The sequence below is a fragment of the Pungitius pungitius genome, chromosome 3, assembly GCF_949316345.1.
Source record: "Pungitius pungitius chromosome 3, fPunPun2.1, whole genome shotgun sequence".
NCBI lineage: Eukaryota > Metazoa > Chordata > Actinopteri > Perciformes > Gasterosteidae > Pungitius > Pungitius pungitius.
In genome coordinates this window covers 17370336-17390314 of record NC_084902.1, presented here as the reverse complement: position 1 = coordinate 17390314, position 19979 = coordinate 17370336, and the positions used below count along the sequence as shown (strand labels likewise).

The window sequence follows — 19979 nt, the reverse complement described above, 5'->3', positions numbered from 1 at the left end:
ATGTGTATGGCTCTGCAGAGTCACAAGGTAAAGGGAACATCGTCCCTTTATTTACAACAAAAGTAGAATTATTAGACTATTATTATAGTCTCCTGTCTTTAAATGTTTTAAGAATTATGACATCAGTGTGTGTGTGTGTGTGTGTGTGTACGTGTGTATGGCGTCATCTCTTATTGTTTGTCTGTGAACAACAGATGTCTTTTTACTGGCTATCATCACTCATGCAGTGTAATAAAGCTGTTACCTGTGTGTGTTGCACAGGTTACCGGGGCTTCCATTACTGTGGCGACTCGTGCCTTATTGAACAGATTCAACGTGTTATGATTAAAGGTGCACCGAGTTGCTACGGCAACCCTCTGTTAGAGTATCAGATAGAGGAGGCCCCAGTCACTGTGTGTGTGTGTGTGTGTGTGTAGGTTTGTGTTGCAGATCAGTGACCTCAAACTAAAAGAGTTTGACGTTTTGTATCTCTTGAGGAATACTCAAGAGGTTGATGACTTTCCTTCTGTCATTCTTTTAACCTTTTTATTTACCGTGGGGAATTTGTTCATTTCACAACAACGCCCTGCTTCCCATTGTCTCTGCTACAACAATGACCTGCATTAATGTGTTTGTTCCATTTCTATATCTGTAGATGCCCTTGTCTAGCTTGTTTAGTCTACATCAATGCATCACATTTTCTAACATCATAATATGACACTTCGCAGGTTCTCTGTCCTATGAGAAACTTGTATCTCTAAAAAAAAAAAAGTTCTATTTTTATTTGTGAACATTGTGCTACGTGAACATGATGCTACGTGAACATGGTGCTACGTGAACGTTGTGCTATATGAACGTTGTCCTAAATGAGCGTTGTACTACATGAATGTTGTGTTACATGAACGCTGTGCTACATGAACGTTGTGCTACATGAACGTTGTGCTACATGAACGTTGTGCTATATGAACGTTGTCCTAAATGAGCGTTGTACTACATGAATGTTGTGCTACATGAACACTGTGCTACATGAACGTTGTGCTACATGAACGTTGTGCTATATGAACGTTGTCCTAAATGAGCGTTGTGCTACATGAATGTTGTGCTACATGAACGCTGTGCTACATGAACGTTGTGCTACATGAACGTTGTGCTATATGAACGTTGTCCTAAATGAGCGTTGTACTACATGAACGCTGTGCTACATGAACGTTGTGCTACATGAATGTTGTGTTACATGAACGCTGTGCTACATGAACGTTGTGCTACATGAATGTTGTGCTACATGAACGCGAAAGGAAGGTCCATGTGGAAAAAATGCACGACCCGCCACTAGTGTGACGTGTGTGAAAGAGTTTGCCATAACATCACAGAACTGATGCAGAAGTGAGAAAAATACCTTTAGAATATAATTAATATACAAGGCAAAATCTGCATCTTATCAAGTTTACTTTTTTAATTTTAAGAAATAGGTCAGACATAAATTTGAACAAAAAAGGCTTCCAAGAGGTTGTTGCTAACCATGTTTTGGAATATGTTTTTCCATGTAGTCCAAAGTAATATATCCTCTCAAGAAAAGCATGATTACTAATATAGAATATTAAGCGTGGAAGTATATTCAAAGTGATAAGTTATTGTACTCAGTACTCAATGAATCGGTTAATATCAGGCTTTCTTCTCGAATAAAACATATCATTTTGCCAGAGAAGGAGACAAGCGAGGGTGGTGACGTAAGCAACAGGTGAGTTGAAGCCCCCTCTCGCGCACGCTTCGTGCTTATCTGCCCTCCCCTTCAGCCGGAGCGCGTGCTCGTACTGTCCTCACGCACGGAGCTCGAGAGGCTGCCTGCCGCGCGAGGCTACACGCTGCAGCAGCACAGCACGACTCGTGAGCGGACCGCGAGCAGCAGAGCGCAGCCTCAGGTAAGAAGACGGGTCTCTTCGGGGTCTGTTCCGATGGGAATATCAGTCCGTGGCCGGAAGGAAGGAAGGAATGCAAATACTCGTTTTAATGTGAAACGGGGTTAGTAGACACCAGAAACGTTTCATTACGGCGGAGGCACTTCGGCTTAAATCCGTTGAGCTGTTCCATCTGGCGCACTACTTGTCTCCCTCCCTGTACATTTGGTCATTTCTCTCAAAGATATTGTCAACATCAGCTGTTATGAAAGGGATCCTTTTTTCCGTTTGAAGTGCCCTTTTTCTTCTTCTTTTCTCGTTAATCAGTTTGCTATAACATTAATGTTCGAAATGTAACTAGCGAGTGGATCTATCATTTTAGAACATTTATCTGGGAAACCTGCATAGCAATATTTAAGAAACATTTCTCCCATAATCAGGACTATATACATGAGAGCACTGTACATAAAGGCTGCCATCCTTGTGCTGGTGAGGTATGCTCATTCTGTACTGACCAGCAGGGGGAGGAGATCTGATCGTATAGAACTCTATGAGGAAATTGCCCTACTTCTCACTTAGTTTATTCCCTCAGTAAACAATTTAAACATGAGTTTGTGGTCTCAGTTTCTATTCTTATTCAATATAGCAAATTGTTGTATGCTAATTCATAGTCATGCTCCGACGGTGAGAACTTTAACTAGGGCGGTACTAATCTTATCCGGTGGCGTTGGGTAGGGAGGATCAGTCAAGCTATTGAGAAAGAAGTGGTGCATGTGGGAGGGCAGCTTATTAACTACCCCCCAAAATAAAGGCGCATGAAGTCTCTAACCACTGATTTTATATCTTGTGTTAATGTTTTTTTTTATCAACAAGGCTTTTTGTTTTTTGTTTGTTATTTTCTTTTCTTACTATAAATGTTGTTCTTTAAGTCTGTGTTTCAGTTCACCAACATTGGTCATGCTGCATTTTATGATTTGTATGTTAATGTTTTTGCCTGGACCCCAGGAAGAATAGTCTGCACTATGGTGTAGACTAATGGGGATCCTTAAAAAACATAAACATAAGCATAAACAGACTTAAATTAATGGGAGGTGTTCAGTTTTATATTGAAAATGAGTGAGTGGCTATTGATTATTTCAAGAAAGATTATAGTCATTGCTAATATTACTGTGCTTCCTGTCCTGAAGATTGCAGCTTTTCAGCTTTCAAGCACTTCTGTCATAGCGGTGCTCCCACTGACGTCACTTTGAGTATTTCCTCTTCCTCCATCAGCACCCGAGGCCGCAGAATGTGGCTCAGCAGTTGTCACACGCTGGTAATTTTCCACATCTGATTTAGTGACAGAGCTGTGATTGATTGCGTTCCCTGTCTCTGTCGGCCCACCTCATTGTTAACCCGCAGATCAAAACGAGCTGATTGGCGGCTGCACACCTGGCGGAAAGTCTGCTGTCAATTCAACCGGGAGCGCTTGATATATGTTCATTGGTCGCCCTTCGGGGCCCAAGGTCAGCTCACGCAGTTGCAGCCATGTGAGGGATAACGCTCGTGGGTGACGAGGTCTGGTTCTTTATCGCTAAGCTGAAAGCACCCGTTTATCCTTCAGGTGTGCAGGTTTGGTTAATCAATCACATGGGCCAAGTGATAACACGTCATCACATGTCCGACTTGAAGTGGAAGTGGCTGGCACCCTTTTTTCCTCACGTCTTGCCCCCCTGGTTTAATCTGCCAGTGGAGAACGAGTAGCGGCTTGGTGATACATGGCACAGAGCAGCATCACGGAATGAGCAGTGTCAGCAGGAAGTGGAACATCCTGAAGTGGAGTTACAGTGTTTTGAGGGCCAAATGCCAGAAGAGTGGCATGCAAACACTGAGGAGGGATGCACCGCTCATGACTGTAGGTGAAATCGCTGATTAATAGAGAAAAGGTGAAAAATTGGTAAAGAATAGTCACACATCAAATCTGTTGTACCTCAGGTGATCCAGTCGTGATGCCTAAACCACCAGCAGCTAAAACCACAGCATTTCCAGAAAGTAACTTTAGATCTGTGTCAGAGAGTGAATATGCTACTTTATATTGTCCTACTGCTATTTGATACATTTAGTCCATTGCTTTACAGATTTTGATTATATATACTTTATGATAAAGTGATATGTTATCATAGAGTAAGCTTCCCAACAGTAGAAAAAGTAATTCACTTTAGGCCCACATGTACCAGCAGAAACTTAAATGGATACGCACAATAATCCACCAATGATTTTAAATCAGTTTTACTTTTGGTTTGATAACCACACTTTTCAGCATTGCTGACCCAATCAAAAGAGGCAAGTAAGCTCCAACATTGCAGTTTTGAGATGTCTGAAATCTTTCCGGAATTATAAGAATCGGTTTTGCAAACCCAGTGAAGCTTGTGGTGTACGTATGTGTGTATGTGTATATGTGTGTGTTTGTGAGAGAGAGAGAGAGAGAGAGCGATAGTTTGCATTTGGCCTGTATACCAGTACCCGGGAGACACTGGCCTGAAGCAGGCGTCATGGTAACGGGAGACGGGGGAGAGTGTCATGATGCAGCAGCTGGTCTCCAGCCCTGCCTGACACTAAAGCTCACACAGCCCCGTCACAGCAACCAGCGGTGGGTCTCTGCGCAGCCCCCCCTGTGTGGTTCTGGATGACGTCAGTGTTGCTCCATCATCCTCCTTTTCAACACCAAAAATCAGAAGCACAAATGCAGATTTCGCCAATGTTAAACCATCAGTTCCTGTTATAGGCGCAGAAATGACAGATGGAATGTTTGGACATAAGTCAATTGACAATGTTCCTAAAGCCTGACTCGGCTTTTGGGCTTTTCCCCCCAAGACACAAAGGGTTGGAGTCGTGGATCTTTGTTAGCTTTACAGAGTATTCTCTCTTTTTGTGTGGATGACTTTGTGTTTCCTTCTCAGCTCCATAACTTTTTTTTTCAAACTCAATTTGCAGCTTGGTTGATTTAAAAGTTAAAATATTAAGAGGCGGTCTCCAAGACCCGTACATTTTAATTAAAGGTTAATCAGCTGATTATCGTCAAGGTGTATAGATGAGATAGTGAAAAAGGTCCATCCCAAATATCTCAAAAGATGGTGGTGTTTTTAAATGCTTTATTTCGTCCATCCAAAACCCAACGATATTAAGTGTAATAGAATATCCTGAGAGGCTGGCATGAAAAATGACTTGGGCAATGAATCGTTTAAAGATAGTTTCTTGATATTGGACTAATGGTTGTAGCATAGCAACAGGTACAAAGTGACTTTAAAGCCTTTACACACAACGCTGGTGAATCCATGAACCGATGCTAGTGGCCACTGATGAGGCACTGCTATTATTAGTGCTGACGCTCTCTCTGTGCTTTAAATCCTCCCAAACGTGAGAAGCCCATTTTTACAGTTGCAATAACCAAAACATTATCAAACACACGCTTAAGAGAGAGTTAGACCCTCACGTCTGCAGCCGATTGGATCCATTGTCTCGCCCAAAGGCAGCGCAATCTGTCGATGTATGTTCTTTTGTTTTGTTCTTGAAAAGGGGTAAGAAAAAAAAGTAAACTAATATTAATGAAATGCGACACAGTTGGAATTAAAAGCTCTCTGCATTGGAATTTCCATGTGCATTGTTTTTTATAGTTGCTTTCAAAGACTTGTTGATTAAATCTGCTCTATTACTGTGACCGAATATTCCCACAGGTCGACAGAACTCCCAGTCCAGCAATAAAAAGGCATTAAATGGCCCTTTGATGAGGGTTCCTTCCTTCTCACTGAGGCTGTTTCAGCGGCTGTGATGATGACAACATGTAGCGAGTAGTTTAATGATTAAATCGATGTTTGTTACGGTAAATTGTCAGCTCCTTAACATCATTCCCTCTTTGTGTCGTGGTGGGAAAGATTGCAACACTCATGCACAGACCACTCTAGTCTACTAGTGAGGTAGGTAGGGGTTCGGTTTGAAAGCCTGGTGCGTCTCATGCAGACTCGGTGCGACGGTATCAGACTGTTCTTCCCACTCAATTGTCCCAGTGCATGTTTCCTCTCCTGCTTCCTGACATCCATCTGATAGTAAGCTATGCAGTGGGTTGAGCGGTGTCTTGTGTTACTCTGAGCTCACGTATAGTTTCAGGAGCTCGTGGCGAGTGTTGTTGTGGTGTGCTGAGAGTGAACAGAGGAGACAGAGGGCTGCATTGTTTCATGGAGCTGTCTCCTCTCCGTCCCTCTCTCTGGCTAACAGCTGTCCGTCTCTATTCATCCATCTGTATCTTTTTCCTCCGCGTTGTCTGCACATTCAGTGGAAACGTATATATCTCCTCCTCCAAGGTTGGGTTTTTCTCTGCATTGTGGTCCAGCACACTGAATGCACCCTGGCATCGTACAGGCGGCCTCCAGCACTATGTGATTGCATTATGTCGTCACCACCGGCCCCCTCCCAGCCTGGGACCAGATCCAGGATCTGCTGCTGGCTTACAGAGCTTTGTGTTTGCACCACAGGAGCTCATTCGTGTATTCACATGTAGTCTGTGTCAGTTAGTTTTCCACTCTAGTTCCTCCACACTTTTACTCAGCAATATAATTCCATCACATATTTATTTTCATTTTATTACTTTAATGCTTATACTCTTGCTACTATTGTTATCTTTTACTATAATCATTTGTACTCCATTTGTCCTAATATAATATTCATATTTTATATACAATCCCCATCTTTATACTCTATTAAAACTACCTTAATCGTTATAGTCTTTATGCCAGTCCACTTTTTATACCACTCTATTCTTCGTACTTATATTATCTAATAAATAAGTATTTTTATGTGATTTTGTATACTCTCTTGATATTGCTCTAATATGTACACTCTTATACTACTCTACTTTATACCATCTCCTTAATGCTCTCAAAATATATCTAATCTTTATATCATATTTAATCCAATTTATTCACTGTGGTTCCTTTAGATTAACTTTTACACAATATAATATAAACTATACACTATAAATAATTTGAATGCAGTAGTCAACACATTTAATCAATTCTTTGTGGATGTTGGCCCGAACCTTGCTGCAAATATTCCAAATGCTGAGAGCTATAATTGTGAGCTAATAGACACAAACTCTAAGACATTGTTTCTTAAACCTGTTGAGGAAAATGAGACACTGGACATTGTTAGGGGATGTAAAAATAAAACTTCTACAGACTATTATGATATGGATATGAAGCCCTTAAAAAGTGTTATTGAAAGTATCTGTAAGTAACAATGTGTGCAAATAGGAGACTATCAGTCAGGTTATCAAGAAATTGTGTGTGGCTTACCTCAAGGTTCAATTTTGGGCCCAAAATTGTTTAACATTTATATAAACGATATTTGCAAAACGTCTATAACAATACTTGTTATTATAGATGATTTAGAATTACATGGAATTCTCATATCAAATATTTAACCACTAAAATATCAATAACTATTTCAGTAATTGCAAAAGTAAAGCATTTTTTTTTAAATCAAAGCTCTGCATACTTTATACTTTTCCCCACTTACATTATTGTTCTGAGGTATGGGGTAGTACATACAAAAGCACATTAAAACCAATAGTAACAATGCAAAAAAGAGCCATCCGACTCATTCATAAAGTTGGGTTTTTGGACCACACAAACTCATTATTTTTAAAATCTAAGTTAATGAAGTTTTATGACATTGTTGAGTTCCAAACAGTACAGATGGCGAGGCACAAACTATTACCAAGTCAAATACAAAGAAGGTTTCAAGAACGTACTGCTGGTTATGCATTGCGTGATGAATTGAACTTTAGGACGCAAAAACATAGTACAACCGTAAGTTTTAGCCTTACGGTTAATGGCGTGCAATTGTGGAATAACTTAGAAATAGACATGAAACAATGTCCAAATATCAACCTGTTTAAATATAAATACAAACAAAAGAAGTATAAAAAAGAAAATATTGTCCATTAGGAGTATTCTACCATGATCAGACATTGTGTATATAATCCCTTATGCTTTTGTTTTGTAATTGTTGTTGATGTTGTTTTGTTGTATTTGGCACTATGGTCTGTAGTACTAATGTGAGATGACAAATTTTATTTAATTTTGGGGTGGGCGCCTATAAGCTCTTTTGCTTCGGCCCACTCCTTTTGAGCAGAATGGTTACTGCTCAAATAAATAAATAATTCCAATGTTCTTTAAAAATGCCTTCATTTTCAGCGCTGACCTGCTTCTAATCTAACAGTCATACCCCAAGGGATCATTAAAGATTAAGGTAATCGCATGTGCATAATCACATCCTGAAACCACAGCGGTGCAGCTCCACAGGAGCAGCAGGAATTAAGTGGCTGCTTTAAAGGGCGCTCCCAAAAGCTCTGTGGGATTCAAATTCAGTGTCAGAGGAAAAGCCGACAGGTCAGTTTGACCTCCGCCAACTTTGTGTTGAGGGCTTTATTTACTGTCACACACACCGTCAGTTTACGATTAATACACACATTTTACTAGCTGGCCTCTCTTGTTTTACATCTGATTAATCTAGTAAACAGATCCTCCTTGTATTTTCATAGATATTTTATTTTACTCCGTCCATCCCCAGAGGGGAATCCCCCCCCCCCTCTGCCATTCAATCTAAGGTTTCTTCCTTTTTCCTCTGTGTTAAAGGGTTTTATAAAGGGTGCCGTGAAGGTTCACGGGACAGAGGATGTCACATGAGGACTGACTGTAAAGCCCTTTGAGACAAATTAGGCCAAAGTAAAATGAATTGAATTGTTAAAATATTATTTGCACCTCACCAGCTAGCAGTCTTGTAATTCTTATTTTTCCAATACAGTCTCACATGTGGTGGTGTGTATATATATATATATATATATATATATATATATACACAGTATATATGTAGGTGGGGAATTTGTGTGCCCCACCTGCATTTGATAAGGTTCCAGTGGACCCTTTCTTTAGTACACCTGCCATAAACTCTCAGTTTTTGCTATGGTGAAATGAATCCCACTGGTTTCATGTCACGGTGTGTTCTAATAGTCAGACTTGGCATCGGCCTCTCGGCTCCGCATCAATAGGTGCAATATTTCCAGCTGTACTCGGCCCTGTCGGGTTCTAATCGAATTCTTTGGCGGGGCCACAAGGCAGTCGGCTACCCCGTCCGACGTAATGGAGCCGAAACATGACAGACGTCTCACATGTTCTCAACCTGCTGGCCTCTGTCGGTTCTTTGCATCTCCCGTAGAAGAAGCTGTGAGACAGCTGGGGTTGAGATAGCAGTTTGCAATGCAGCAATAGTAAAATATTAAAGTAAAATGAATAAGATCGCACCTATGATCGGCTTTGAACATTTCCAGACTGAATCAACTTCCTTCATGGTAAATGGTCTTTAACTGCTGCTGTTAATCTACTCAGACAATCTGGCCTCACTGTTAAACCTGGAGGAGCCTTCAACCCGACTGGCACCTCGTCCTACCATGGGCTCCCCAGGATGCTCAGACACTTCGACGTTCACATCCCATGCGGACAGGCAACGGGAGGGGGGGGGGGGGGCACAAACGGTACGAATCAATATAATTAAAAACATGGCCAGCTTCTCGTCTGTCAGAAGCGACCGTGCATGCGTAGGGATCTTTCTGTACTTTCTGTACACGGCGGGCCGCGAGTTTGATATACGTGCTTTATGGCATCTCTGACTAATAGATAGACAGATAGATTGTTGATGGATATAATAATGCAAGGATGGATGGATAGATGACAGATAAATAAATGGAAGGATAGATCTCATTGTGTATTTTGTTCTATTCAACCTAAATTTAGTCAAGTCTTCATATTTCATTCTCAATAATAAATCAGTATGCTAAATATATTAGTAATAAACCGGATCACTTAGGATAGTTTAATTCAAGTTTGAATCTGTTAATGACAAGAAATGTCTTCATTTTCACCGTCTGAAATCATTTTCTCCAGTTATTAGTAAATCGGAATGATATCTTTCACAAGTTCCACCTGAAGCTCGTTTTCTTCCATCAAAACCCCTCTGACTCTTTGATTGATTTTGAAGATTGTTGCTGATTGATTTTTGTGTTGAGGGACTAATTGATTGAGCTCTACCATTTAAAAAGGGAGTGCCGCTTACGGTTTGCATAGTTTCTGACCCGTGTGTGTCAGGTTACTGTGTGAAATGTACTTGATTGTTTGCGGCTTCGTGCAGAGATGCACTCAGCAAGAGGCTCAGGCTGCGGTGGTTCCCACCTCCTCGTCGGTGCGATGTCCCAGAGGATGCTGCCCGTCTGACTCTGCTTCGGACACAGACTCTGCCCTGTGTCACAAAGCTCGCGTGGCGCCGTGTTGGTTCAATGGTTTCATCTGTTGGCGCCACAGCATCAAGGACGGAAGGCTCTGCAGTATTTTATCTGTGCTATGTGTGTTTTAGTGATTACACAGTTCATCTCTGCGTGTTGACTCCACTATCTTTTTAAAAAAGGATGAAATATAACAGGGCCCTTCAGGGAAAAAAGGGGACGTATTCAAACAGTGAGGCAAAGCGTCATCTAGCAGCAAGGTGAGCTGCTCCTGGATCTGTCGGATCTGTGCTCCAGGAGCAGCGTAGCGGGCTTACAGCGAATGGTTGATGGTGATGTAGGTTCTCCATATTAGGAGAAAGAAGACATGCTGACTCAAACAGTCAGGTGGGGGTGTGTGAGGGAAAGAAGGCGTAAGAGGAGCAGGGGGGCACAAGCCGAGCTGTCAGTCGAACACCAGGCTGAGGTTTGATACTCAACCTCTGGATACATTTTAGGATTTAGTGTGGAAGTTAGGTTGTATTATAACAAGTGTAACAAGCGACAGGCCAAACAAACGCAGGACTTTCACCCAGACGGTTGGTGTTCGTGTCCCAAGTGAGACCAAAAGGAAACGTTTAACTTCATGTTGTTACTGCTGTCACTAAACAGAAGTTGAGTAAGGGCAGTTTATTCATGTAGTTATGGTTCGTACATTTCGTTCTTACCTCGTTATGTTGCCGCAAACCGTAATGTTTTTTATAAACTTGTTGCCTCAGCCTAGCCACGCTAACCTATTACAGCATTAGCATCATGTGTCTCTGCATTTGTGATGCTAAGCTGACACAGAAGCATTGACATCAATCGTCTCCCACGGTTTGCAGGAATTTTCAATGCCAACATGATTCAGGATCGACCATGAATCCTATAAATGTTTCTATTTGTGGGTGTTGCCCTTTCCCAAGCTGTTCAGAAGGTTTTATACAAACTCTGGAGTCTTCATTTGGAAATGACCTGTTTTCATTGTTGATGAATGTAAGTGACCCCTATAAATGTGACACACCTGTGTAAATAGAAAAGTGTGCCGATAGCTGACCTCAGCCCATTTTGGCTCCCCACCTGTGAAGAGCTGACTCAATGAGGTGCTGTCCACTCATGTAGTTTCATGTCGAGCTGCTCAAGCACTGACTACCTTCAAGAGAGGAAGAGGAGCACTGACAGGTACAGATGGTCGTGGAAGACAAACCCGAGATGAAGTCAATTAGTTTAGAAAGCCAACAGGGACAGAACGGAGCTTGTTGATGTAAGAAACAAAGACTGAGGAATTGTGAAGCTTTCTCCTCTGCTATTCTTGTTATCCTGAGTCCTCACATCATGACCACCTGTCAGATCTCCGACCCACTTTGGCTTTAAAAGTCATGAGTTATACAGCAGTGAAAGAAGATGTAGAAAAAGGAATCGCTAATGATGCGTCAGAAGCGGTGCAAGGGGGGGGGATAACAAACGTGTTGCTAAAACATATATCGCTTCTTGAATAAAAAAATAAAATTCAACTGGGACAGGAAGCTGTTAAGGTTGACAGAGTCAGTCAGGGGGGGACCCGGGCTCTGTTGATGAGCCCCACTGCCGACAGGAAGAAACTGTTTGTGTGGCGTGACGTCTTGGTCCTGATGGACCTCAGCTTCCTGCCAGATGGAAGGGACAGTTTTTGTCTGCAGTGAGAGAGTTCGACCACATTCTTTCTTGCTCACTTTATGCTCCTGGAAGCGAACAAGTCCTGGAGAGACGGCCGATTGCAGCTGATCACCCTCTGTGCAGAGCGGATGACACGCTGCAGCCTGCCCTTGTCCTTGGCTGTGGCTGCAGCGTACCACACGGTGATGGAGGAGCAGAGGATGGACTCAATGATGGCCGTGTAGAAGTGCACCATCATCGTCTTTGGCAGTTTGAATTTCTTCAGCAGCCTCAGGAAGAACATGAGCCTTCTTGGTGATGGAGCTGATCTTCAGCTCTCACTTGTTGGACGCAACCCCACCTGAGATGAGTCCAATGAGGGTGGTGTCATCCGGAAACTCTGGGAGTCTGCGGCCGGCTTCCTGTCCCAAAACCACACACAAACACACCTACGGAAGTAGCTCGGGCCACTGGAGAACATTGTATAAACCCACATTATAGAATATAAGCAATAAAATACAATATACAATATACGACAACGGCTCTCTGCTCAGCCACCAAATGACTGTCAAGACTTAAAGTTTCTCTGTGGCCACCTTTCATCTCACGCTGTGAACCTGCAGAATATTTATGGTTTCAGAGCATCACACTCCTGATGGTGATTTCTCACTCTTTATTACTCCGTCTGGCCCTTTCTTCTTTATTACCCGGCTCACTTCATCCTTCTCTCTGCAGTAATAATAACAGAGCTGATGTCACCGTTGCCATGGTGGCAGTGTGGTGACTCGGCCGACGTCAGTCCCCAACAAATGGATCATTGTATAGCAGAACAGGAGGTTGTATTGATTTGGATCAAAAAGTAGGCTGTAGTTTATATATAAAAATAAATGTTCATAAAAAAATGTTTTTCACATAATGATAGAAAATGTTCTTTGGTAAGAAACAACATAAAACATAAATGTGCTCAAAATGATTCCATCCAACTGCAAATTAGGTTTATTTGCAAAATCTATAAACTTTAAGTGTTTAAGTGTCAAACCACTCGAAAGGACAATTTTAACAGCTCATCAAAAAGCAAGTGGTTTTTCCAAAACTGAACACAAAATTTTATTCTGATAGTCTTGGTGGACTTTGAGGTATGCTTGGGATCATTGTACTTTTGGAAGGTACAATTATGGCCAAGCTTCTCCTTCATCACAGACGGCATGACGTTTTTTCCTGAATCCATCGCGCCCTTCACACGCTGCAGGTTTCCAGTGCCGCTGAGTACATATAATGACATAATGACTCTGAGTACCACACATGAAGGTTCATTTTTGTTACATTTTTTCTTTATCTTTATTGTTAAATTAAAAATTGTCGGTTCTCTTGGTGTTCCAACCTTCTAACTTTGGTCTTTAGTAGTATGTTGTGTTGTTTATTGAAGAGACATGTTGTTCAGTCTTGAAGTACAAAAGAAACATAGTCGGGTGTTTGTGATGAACACAACAGTGCGCTAACCATCTGTTAGCACTACAGTGTATCCTGTTACACATACACACACACATGCTGCACATGTATTCAGGTAGAGTTGAGTGACATCGGTGTTAGTAAACCATCGCGCCATCACCACTAATCTGCCTCCCTGTATTGAGATCAAACATCCTGCATGTTAGCCTTGAACCAGTCCACCCTCTGGTCAGCAGAGTGTTTGTGGTGGAGAATGTGTGTTAAGGCGCTGAGCTGACCTCTTTGTTTTTTAACTCACGGCGCAGGGCTTAAAAGCTTTTGTTGGACCTACGTTAATCAGATTTAGGGCACCTATCTGGGTCTGTACTACATCAGGTTCAGTATAAGCACAACTCCAGAAAGGGGAGGCTCAATGGTTTAGCCAAGTCTGATCTGGAATTTTGTTTTGTGAGAGATGGCGACACTTTTGAATGATTGTTTAAATTGTTTCCAAAATAGGAAATAATTAATGAATTTTAATGTTCAACAAACTTCTGAGTTCTGAACTGAGTCGTAGTGTAACAGCCAAGTTTTGTTTGAGTTACAGCGATAGTAGATATTCTGTGTCAGCCGCTCAAGGCTCTGGTCGTTGGCTGACTGGCAGGCCTGCTGCTCTGTTGAGGAGCGCAGTGGTGCTGCTATTTGGTTCAGTGGAGCAGAGGATGCAGAGCTGTTTTATAACTGCTCTTAATGCCCCACACTGTTGCTCATATTGTTGTTCAGCTGTTAATGTTCATGGGGCACCTCAAAGTAAAACAGCCTAACAAATACCTTTAAAATGAGAGGGTTTTGTTTTGTCTCAGCTGATCCGAAATTGTCGATTCACGCTGGATCAGCGCTGCCTAGTTTGACAGTTTGACACAAGCTTCACCAGCAGTAGTGCAGACTCTCTGCTCTGATTGGTTGTTTTCTTTTTAGGCCTTGTGGACTTTGCCCAATGCCATTAAAGCGCTAAAAGGAGGAAGAAGAACCTGATTGTTTTCATATATAATGTTGTATCTTGTGATTATAAATTGACATTATTAGAAAAAAATTCTTGAACGGTGTTTTAATTTGTGTGTTGATTCTGGTGATTTTAAATCGAGTCAAACCTTTTTCTCTCCCTCAGGTGAAGGTGGTACCTATTTTTCTGTCTTTTCTGCCCCCTCTTCTTCGTCTTCCTCCTTCTTCCTCTTCCTCCTCTCTCTCTCCGTTGGTCTCTGTGATGCCGGGCTGTGGGTGAGTGTACTCTTGTGACCAGACTGAAGCTGGGGAAGCTAAAGGTGGTGCGGCGGCAGCTGCTGCAGAGGTACGGAGCAACACACTCCAAAGTAATGTCAGTCAGGAAGCAGTAGTCATTGTATATGTGTCCATGCTTCTCCGAAGACACTGTGTTTGTGACATTCAACACAATGGCGGACAGTGCTTCTGGACAGGTGTGTTATGTTGATGCAACTTGATAATAAATTGAGAAGCGGAAGGAAATAATAATCAAATCGAACAACAGGATCGCTTCAAATAGCGGAAGGTCCTGGTTCAGAACCTTTAGGTCAATAACCTTGAATTTTGATTAAATTGAGGATTTAAAGATCTGAAACTGACAGGGGCTCAGTAGGTAATCTAGAGTAGCATCCCATGTGACACCTGCAAGTGAGATCCTGCTAAAATCTATTCTTATCAAAAGCTGCTGTGGTTTGGAAATTGCTCTTTAAACTGTTATGATTTATAAGTTATTATTTTGTCTGGAAGTATGCAGCTTAATGTTTTTTGAAATAATAAAAGTGCAACCTAGTCTTTATTCTTTGTTTTCATTAATATGAATTCCTCATTGACTCATTCAGGTATGAACACCAGCCGTTTGTCTCCTGCCTAGCCGGCCTCTATGGTTGCCAATGGAGGCGGTACCAGAGAGCCCGTGCCCAGCCAGGAGAGTGCTGCTGCAGCAAGGTAAGCACACACACACACACACACGTACACACACACATACACACATGTACACATGTGATCTCCCCTGTGACTGCCAGATGTTGAATTATGACATAAGACAACCTTAAATTCACTTTTCTGGACCAAAGAGTTAAAGACTAAACATTCCTCCGGCTAGAAGTGGTTTGGTTAAACTGAACATGTGTATATGTGTGTGTGTGTTACAGGTGGAATGTGGCAGTTTTGGCCTCCTGATCCTCACTTTCTTCCTGAGTTTTCTATTTCTCTACTTCTGGAGTGAGGCTCAGAACGACTACATTGACTTTGACTGGTGGGTAACAACACACGCACACGCATATGGGCTCCAGTGCGTTGGAGTGTTTCCGGATATGATGGGCACATTAAAGTAATTGTAATGGAAATACAATAAAATACTTTATTTGTCCTTAGGGGAATTGCTTTGCAGAGGTTGCGGTGCAAATAATGAAAATATATCAAAAAGATTCAGATAATGGAAGGTGTATTGAATTATATTTGCATCATTTTGTTATGCAAGACAATATGGTCCAATGGCAGGTATATGTAATAAAATATTGTGTTGTTACATATACGTAGAGGATCAGCAGTATCAAACCTGAGGTAGTGGTGTTGGAGTGCATGCTTAATACAGAATGTTTATGATCATGTCCATAATTATGGTCAGTCTTCCTAGACATAAATTAATGAGTTGTGGAACAAGCCTCAGAGAATTTAGCGTTTCCCTCTTTGATATAAGTGACATCAGTATAAAACCCTCTCAGGAAAGGAAGGCCGGTTGGTGATTATTGTCTAGATGGGACTATAGGTTTTTGCGTGAAATCAAATTACAAGTCGGAAGCTTAATGGTAGTGATTATTGAAGTCATGTGACCATGCTGTTGTTTGTTGATGGCCATTTGTTTTTTATGATTCAGGAATGATGAGTATAAGTGGTATTGATTCCAGAAGATGATCTTGCTGAATGAAACGTATTAATAGAATCATAAACGTTTGCCACAGAGCTTTATTATTACATTTAATCTTAATAATGAATACATGAATGCATGAAATGAGCGACCCATCCTGGAAACATGAAGTATGCTGGTTTTGCAAGCTGTTTTTCTTGTGCCTCCTCAGGTTTAACTTTGGGACTCTGGGCTTCTGGTTCCCCTGGTCTCTGGTGCTGCTGGTGGTTGCTGCTGCTCTCTTCACATACATCGCCCTTCTGTTGGTACGGACACTGATTCAAACCTGTCAGAAACCATGTGCTGAGAAAACTTTGGTCCTCTCTTTACAGATTCACTGGACTTCTTGGCAAGACACACATATTTTATTTGTCAAACAATGTGTTTAGTTCACATTATCCTATTAACCCTGTCAGCCCTTTGTATGGAGAAAGATCGGTCTCAATATTATTGATGTGAATAGTTAGACAATCCGTGTCAATCCGTGCACAAATAAAAAAAAACTCTAAATGCATTAAAATCATTTAGAGAGTGAAATAGACCAAATATAAACAATAAAGATTAACAGTAGGACAGGAGAACATTTAAAATATACATGCAGCAAATGACTTAAATCAGCTGTCTGTAAAAAATGTTGATGAATATGTAAATATTATTCAGGTGCTGGCCGTGTGTCTGCTCTCTGAGGGACAGAGGCTTTACCTTCACTGGAGCCACAAGGTAATGATTATAATAACCCTTGTTAATAAATACAAACACTGACATATCAAGATATCACACAAGGTGTTTTCCCGTCCTCCTGTGTTTCTGTCAGACTGGCATTGTTGTGGCGTTGGCCTTCTCTGTCACAGCCACCGCCATCTTGTCTGACCTGTGGAGCAAAGAATGGAAGACTCTCCTTCTTTCGCTGCAGGTAACTCAGTCTGGACACACCAGCCAATCACAGGAGAGGATTTCACATTTCACACGCTTTTTTGTTTACACATACGTTAATTTGTGCATTGTGATTTGACCAAGTTATTCTGGCCAAGCCCTTGTCACGAGCTTCCTCTTTTTTTGTCATCAGGTGACGGCGCCTTTCCTCCACGTGGCCGCCGTCTCGCTAATGGTCGTACTCTCCTGGCCTATAGCATTGCACTTCTTCCGCATGAGCAAGAGAGGTAATCCCCTACCGAGTGTTTATCTTCTGAGAGGCATGTGTGTTGCAGCGGTTGAAGTATTTCACCCCACATTCCATCTTTTAGTAGGGCTGTTGCGATTAGTTGACTAAACAGTTATTCAACTTATTTAGTTGATAGTGATTTTTTTCAAGCTGAATGACTCATCACCGCTGAAACCGACAAGCAACGAACAGCAGTAACTGGTGTGAATAAAGGTTGAAGGAGGTGGTTGACATATGGGCTGACAATAAAGGGTTTTGACCATAAAAGCTTCAGCTGTAGTGTCTGTGAGCTGCCCCGCCCACCAGGCATAGAGTTTTTCTAAAATTACATTACATGTCATTCAGCTGACGCGTTCATCCAAAGCGACTTACAATAAGTCTATTTCAACCATAGGGATACAAACTCAGAAGAACAAGAAACAAGAAAGTGCAATTTCATAAAATAAGCCGATTTACAACTTATAGATCCATTATAAGTACAATTTAAGTGCTGCAATTTGGTATAGTCTGAAGAGGTGTGCCTTTAGTTTGTGGTGGAAGATGTAAAGGCTCTCTGCAGTCCTGATGTCATCAGAGAGCTCATTCCACCATTTGGGAACTAGGACGGCAAAGAGTTGCGATCTTGTTGAGTGTTTTGCTCTGATGCAGAGCGGTGTAGATAGAGAAGAGGAGGGGACCCAGAACGGAGCTCTGAGGAACTCCAGTAGTATGAGGACAAGGTTCCGACACAGATCTTCTCCAAGTTACCCGGTAGATGCGGCCATCAGCGTAGGAGAGAGCAGAGCCTGAGCCCAAGTTCCTGAAGGGAGGAAATAAGAATCTGATGGTTTACTTTGCCAAATGCAGCAGAAAGGTCCAGAAGTATGAGGACAGAGGAGAGAGAGGCGGCTCTAACATTGTGGAGTTGCTCTGAGACAGAGAGGAGAGCATTCTTCCCAACCGCCTTTAAGCCTGACTGGTGGGGGTCAAGGACGTTGTTACGGTGGAGATAGGAGGACAGTTGGTTAAAGAAAGCATATTTTTGGACAGAAAGGGAAGAGAGACCGGAGGAGAGACCGGTCTGTAGTTGTTTTTTTCAGAAGGGAGTGTGTTAACTCTTGCCTCCTTCAGAGAGTTGGGAAAACAGCCAGATAACAGAGCATTGTTAATGAGACAGGTGAGGAAAGGAAGAAGGTCAGGAGCGATGGACTGTAGAATGTGGGATGGAATGGGGTTAAGAAGGCAGGTAAAATCAAATGTCTCCCTCAGCAACGTGATGAACTTTTCTGGCATGGACAGAACGGCTCTAGCCCTCCCTGCCAACCTTCTTTCTCCGACTCCACTCCCTCTCAACAGAAAATCAATGAGTTTGTTTTTCCCCTGTTTCCCCTGACGATTTCTCCCTTTCATACACTATGTTGTTTTCTGTAATTTTTTTTCATTATTCTAACCTCTTTTCCAACCCCACCGGCCTGTTTCTTTTTTCTCCCTTTTCCCTCTCCACTGCATCGTCTTTGACCCGAACGTCTCTCCCTTCTCTTTTTGTTCTCCATGGCGACTGTCCTTGGTTGCCATGGATATTCAGCAGAGTAGAGTGATGCTGAGTCAGGTCTTGCTTAGCAGTAGATAAGGGAAAGAGTTGTTTACACAAGAGGTCGTATTGTCTCCCTACTTCTGCTGCATTGACATGAACGCCCACCCAAGCTTGTAGTTTTGTGGAGAGCTTGGAGTCGATCTTTAAAGGGATGATTTGGAGCTTTTTAAGCGGGGTTTTGTATAAACACTGAGTAGATGGCTGTTGGGACGCCTCCAGGTCAAAGACATCGACAGGAGTACCGGACTCTTGTGTGAAATCACTTTGCTTGTGTTTGTGTTATGTTTTATTTCTCTGGTGTTTTAAAGGGTTAGTTCGGATATAATAAAGACACAGAATAACGGGTACAGACAAACCATTTGAGGCAGCGGTAGGTTGGCACATCCTCGGTGTTTGTTCTAAGAGATAGTAGTTTTTGTCAATGGAATCTGTTGCTTTGAAGAAAGCACAGATATGGCTCCCCAAGGACTGACTACGTTGAATCAGGGAAATATTTTAAATATATTGAACACTAAAACTATTATGGATTTTTTAAAGGTGTCTATAATACATTTTGGAGCTGCTCCCATTGCCAGCAGTATACTGCTGTGCTCAGGCAATCAATACAACTATATTGTTTTTTGATGAATAAGCAGTACCAGTTTGACCACTGTCACTGATTTATTTTGTGACAACAACCAGCCCTGAGCCCTTCATATCCTTTCAACATTTGTTAGGGATATTATTAGCTATATACAACCTTTAGTACGTGAGTCAGCTAAATAGGACAGTATTTCAATCAAAGTTCCAGGGGTTGTCAGGAAATCTTCATTTTGTAATGTCTGTGGTTCAGGGTGGCTTCCCAGGGGGATTAGATTACAAATCAGACATATGGCTATTGTTCAGCTCCAGACCACCATTTTCATCCTATCAGGAAAGATTTACTGTATCTTATCCTGATTACTGTAAGATCAGCTATCACACTCCCTTAACCCTGAACCAGGCTGTATTTAGAGGCTCAGAGATGTATCTGCTGCTTTTTTTGGGTTTTG

General features: G+C 41.9%; 1 protein-coding gene across 1 annotated transcript in view; it reads left to right on the top strand.

Moving 5' to 3' along the window:
* The window catches only part of LOC119217811 (glycerophosphodiester phosphodiesterase domain-containing protein 5), a 31455-nt gene continuing 11476 nt past the window's right edge, over window positions 1-19979 (top strand). Inside the window, exons 1-10 of the mRNA XM_037471759.2 lie at window positions 1-27; window positions 1773-1898; window positions 3604-3768; window positions 14532-14614; window positions 15147-15252; window positions 15459-15562; window positions 16386-16479; window positions 16874-16933; window positions 17028-17126; window positions 17280-17373. Of these exons, the coding sequence (XP_037327656.2) occupies window positions 1-27; window positions 1773-1898; window positions 3604-3768; window positions 14532-14614; window positions 15147-15252; window positions 15459-15562; window positions 16386-16479; window positions 16874-16933; window positions 17028-17126; window positions 17280-17373 (958 nt within the window). The remainder of the gene's footprint in view (window positions 28-1772; window positions 1899-3603; window positions 3769-14531; window positions 14615-15146; window positions 15253-15458; window positions 15563-16385; window positions 16480-16873; window positions 16934-17027; window positions 17127-17279; window positions 17374-19979) is intronic.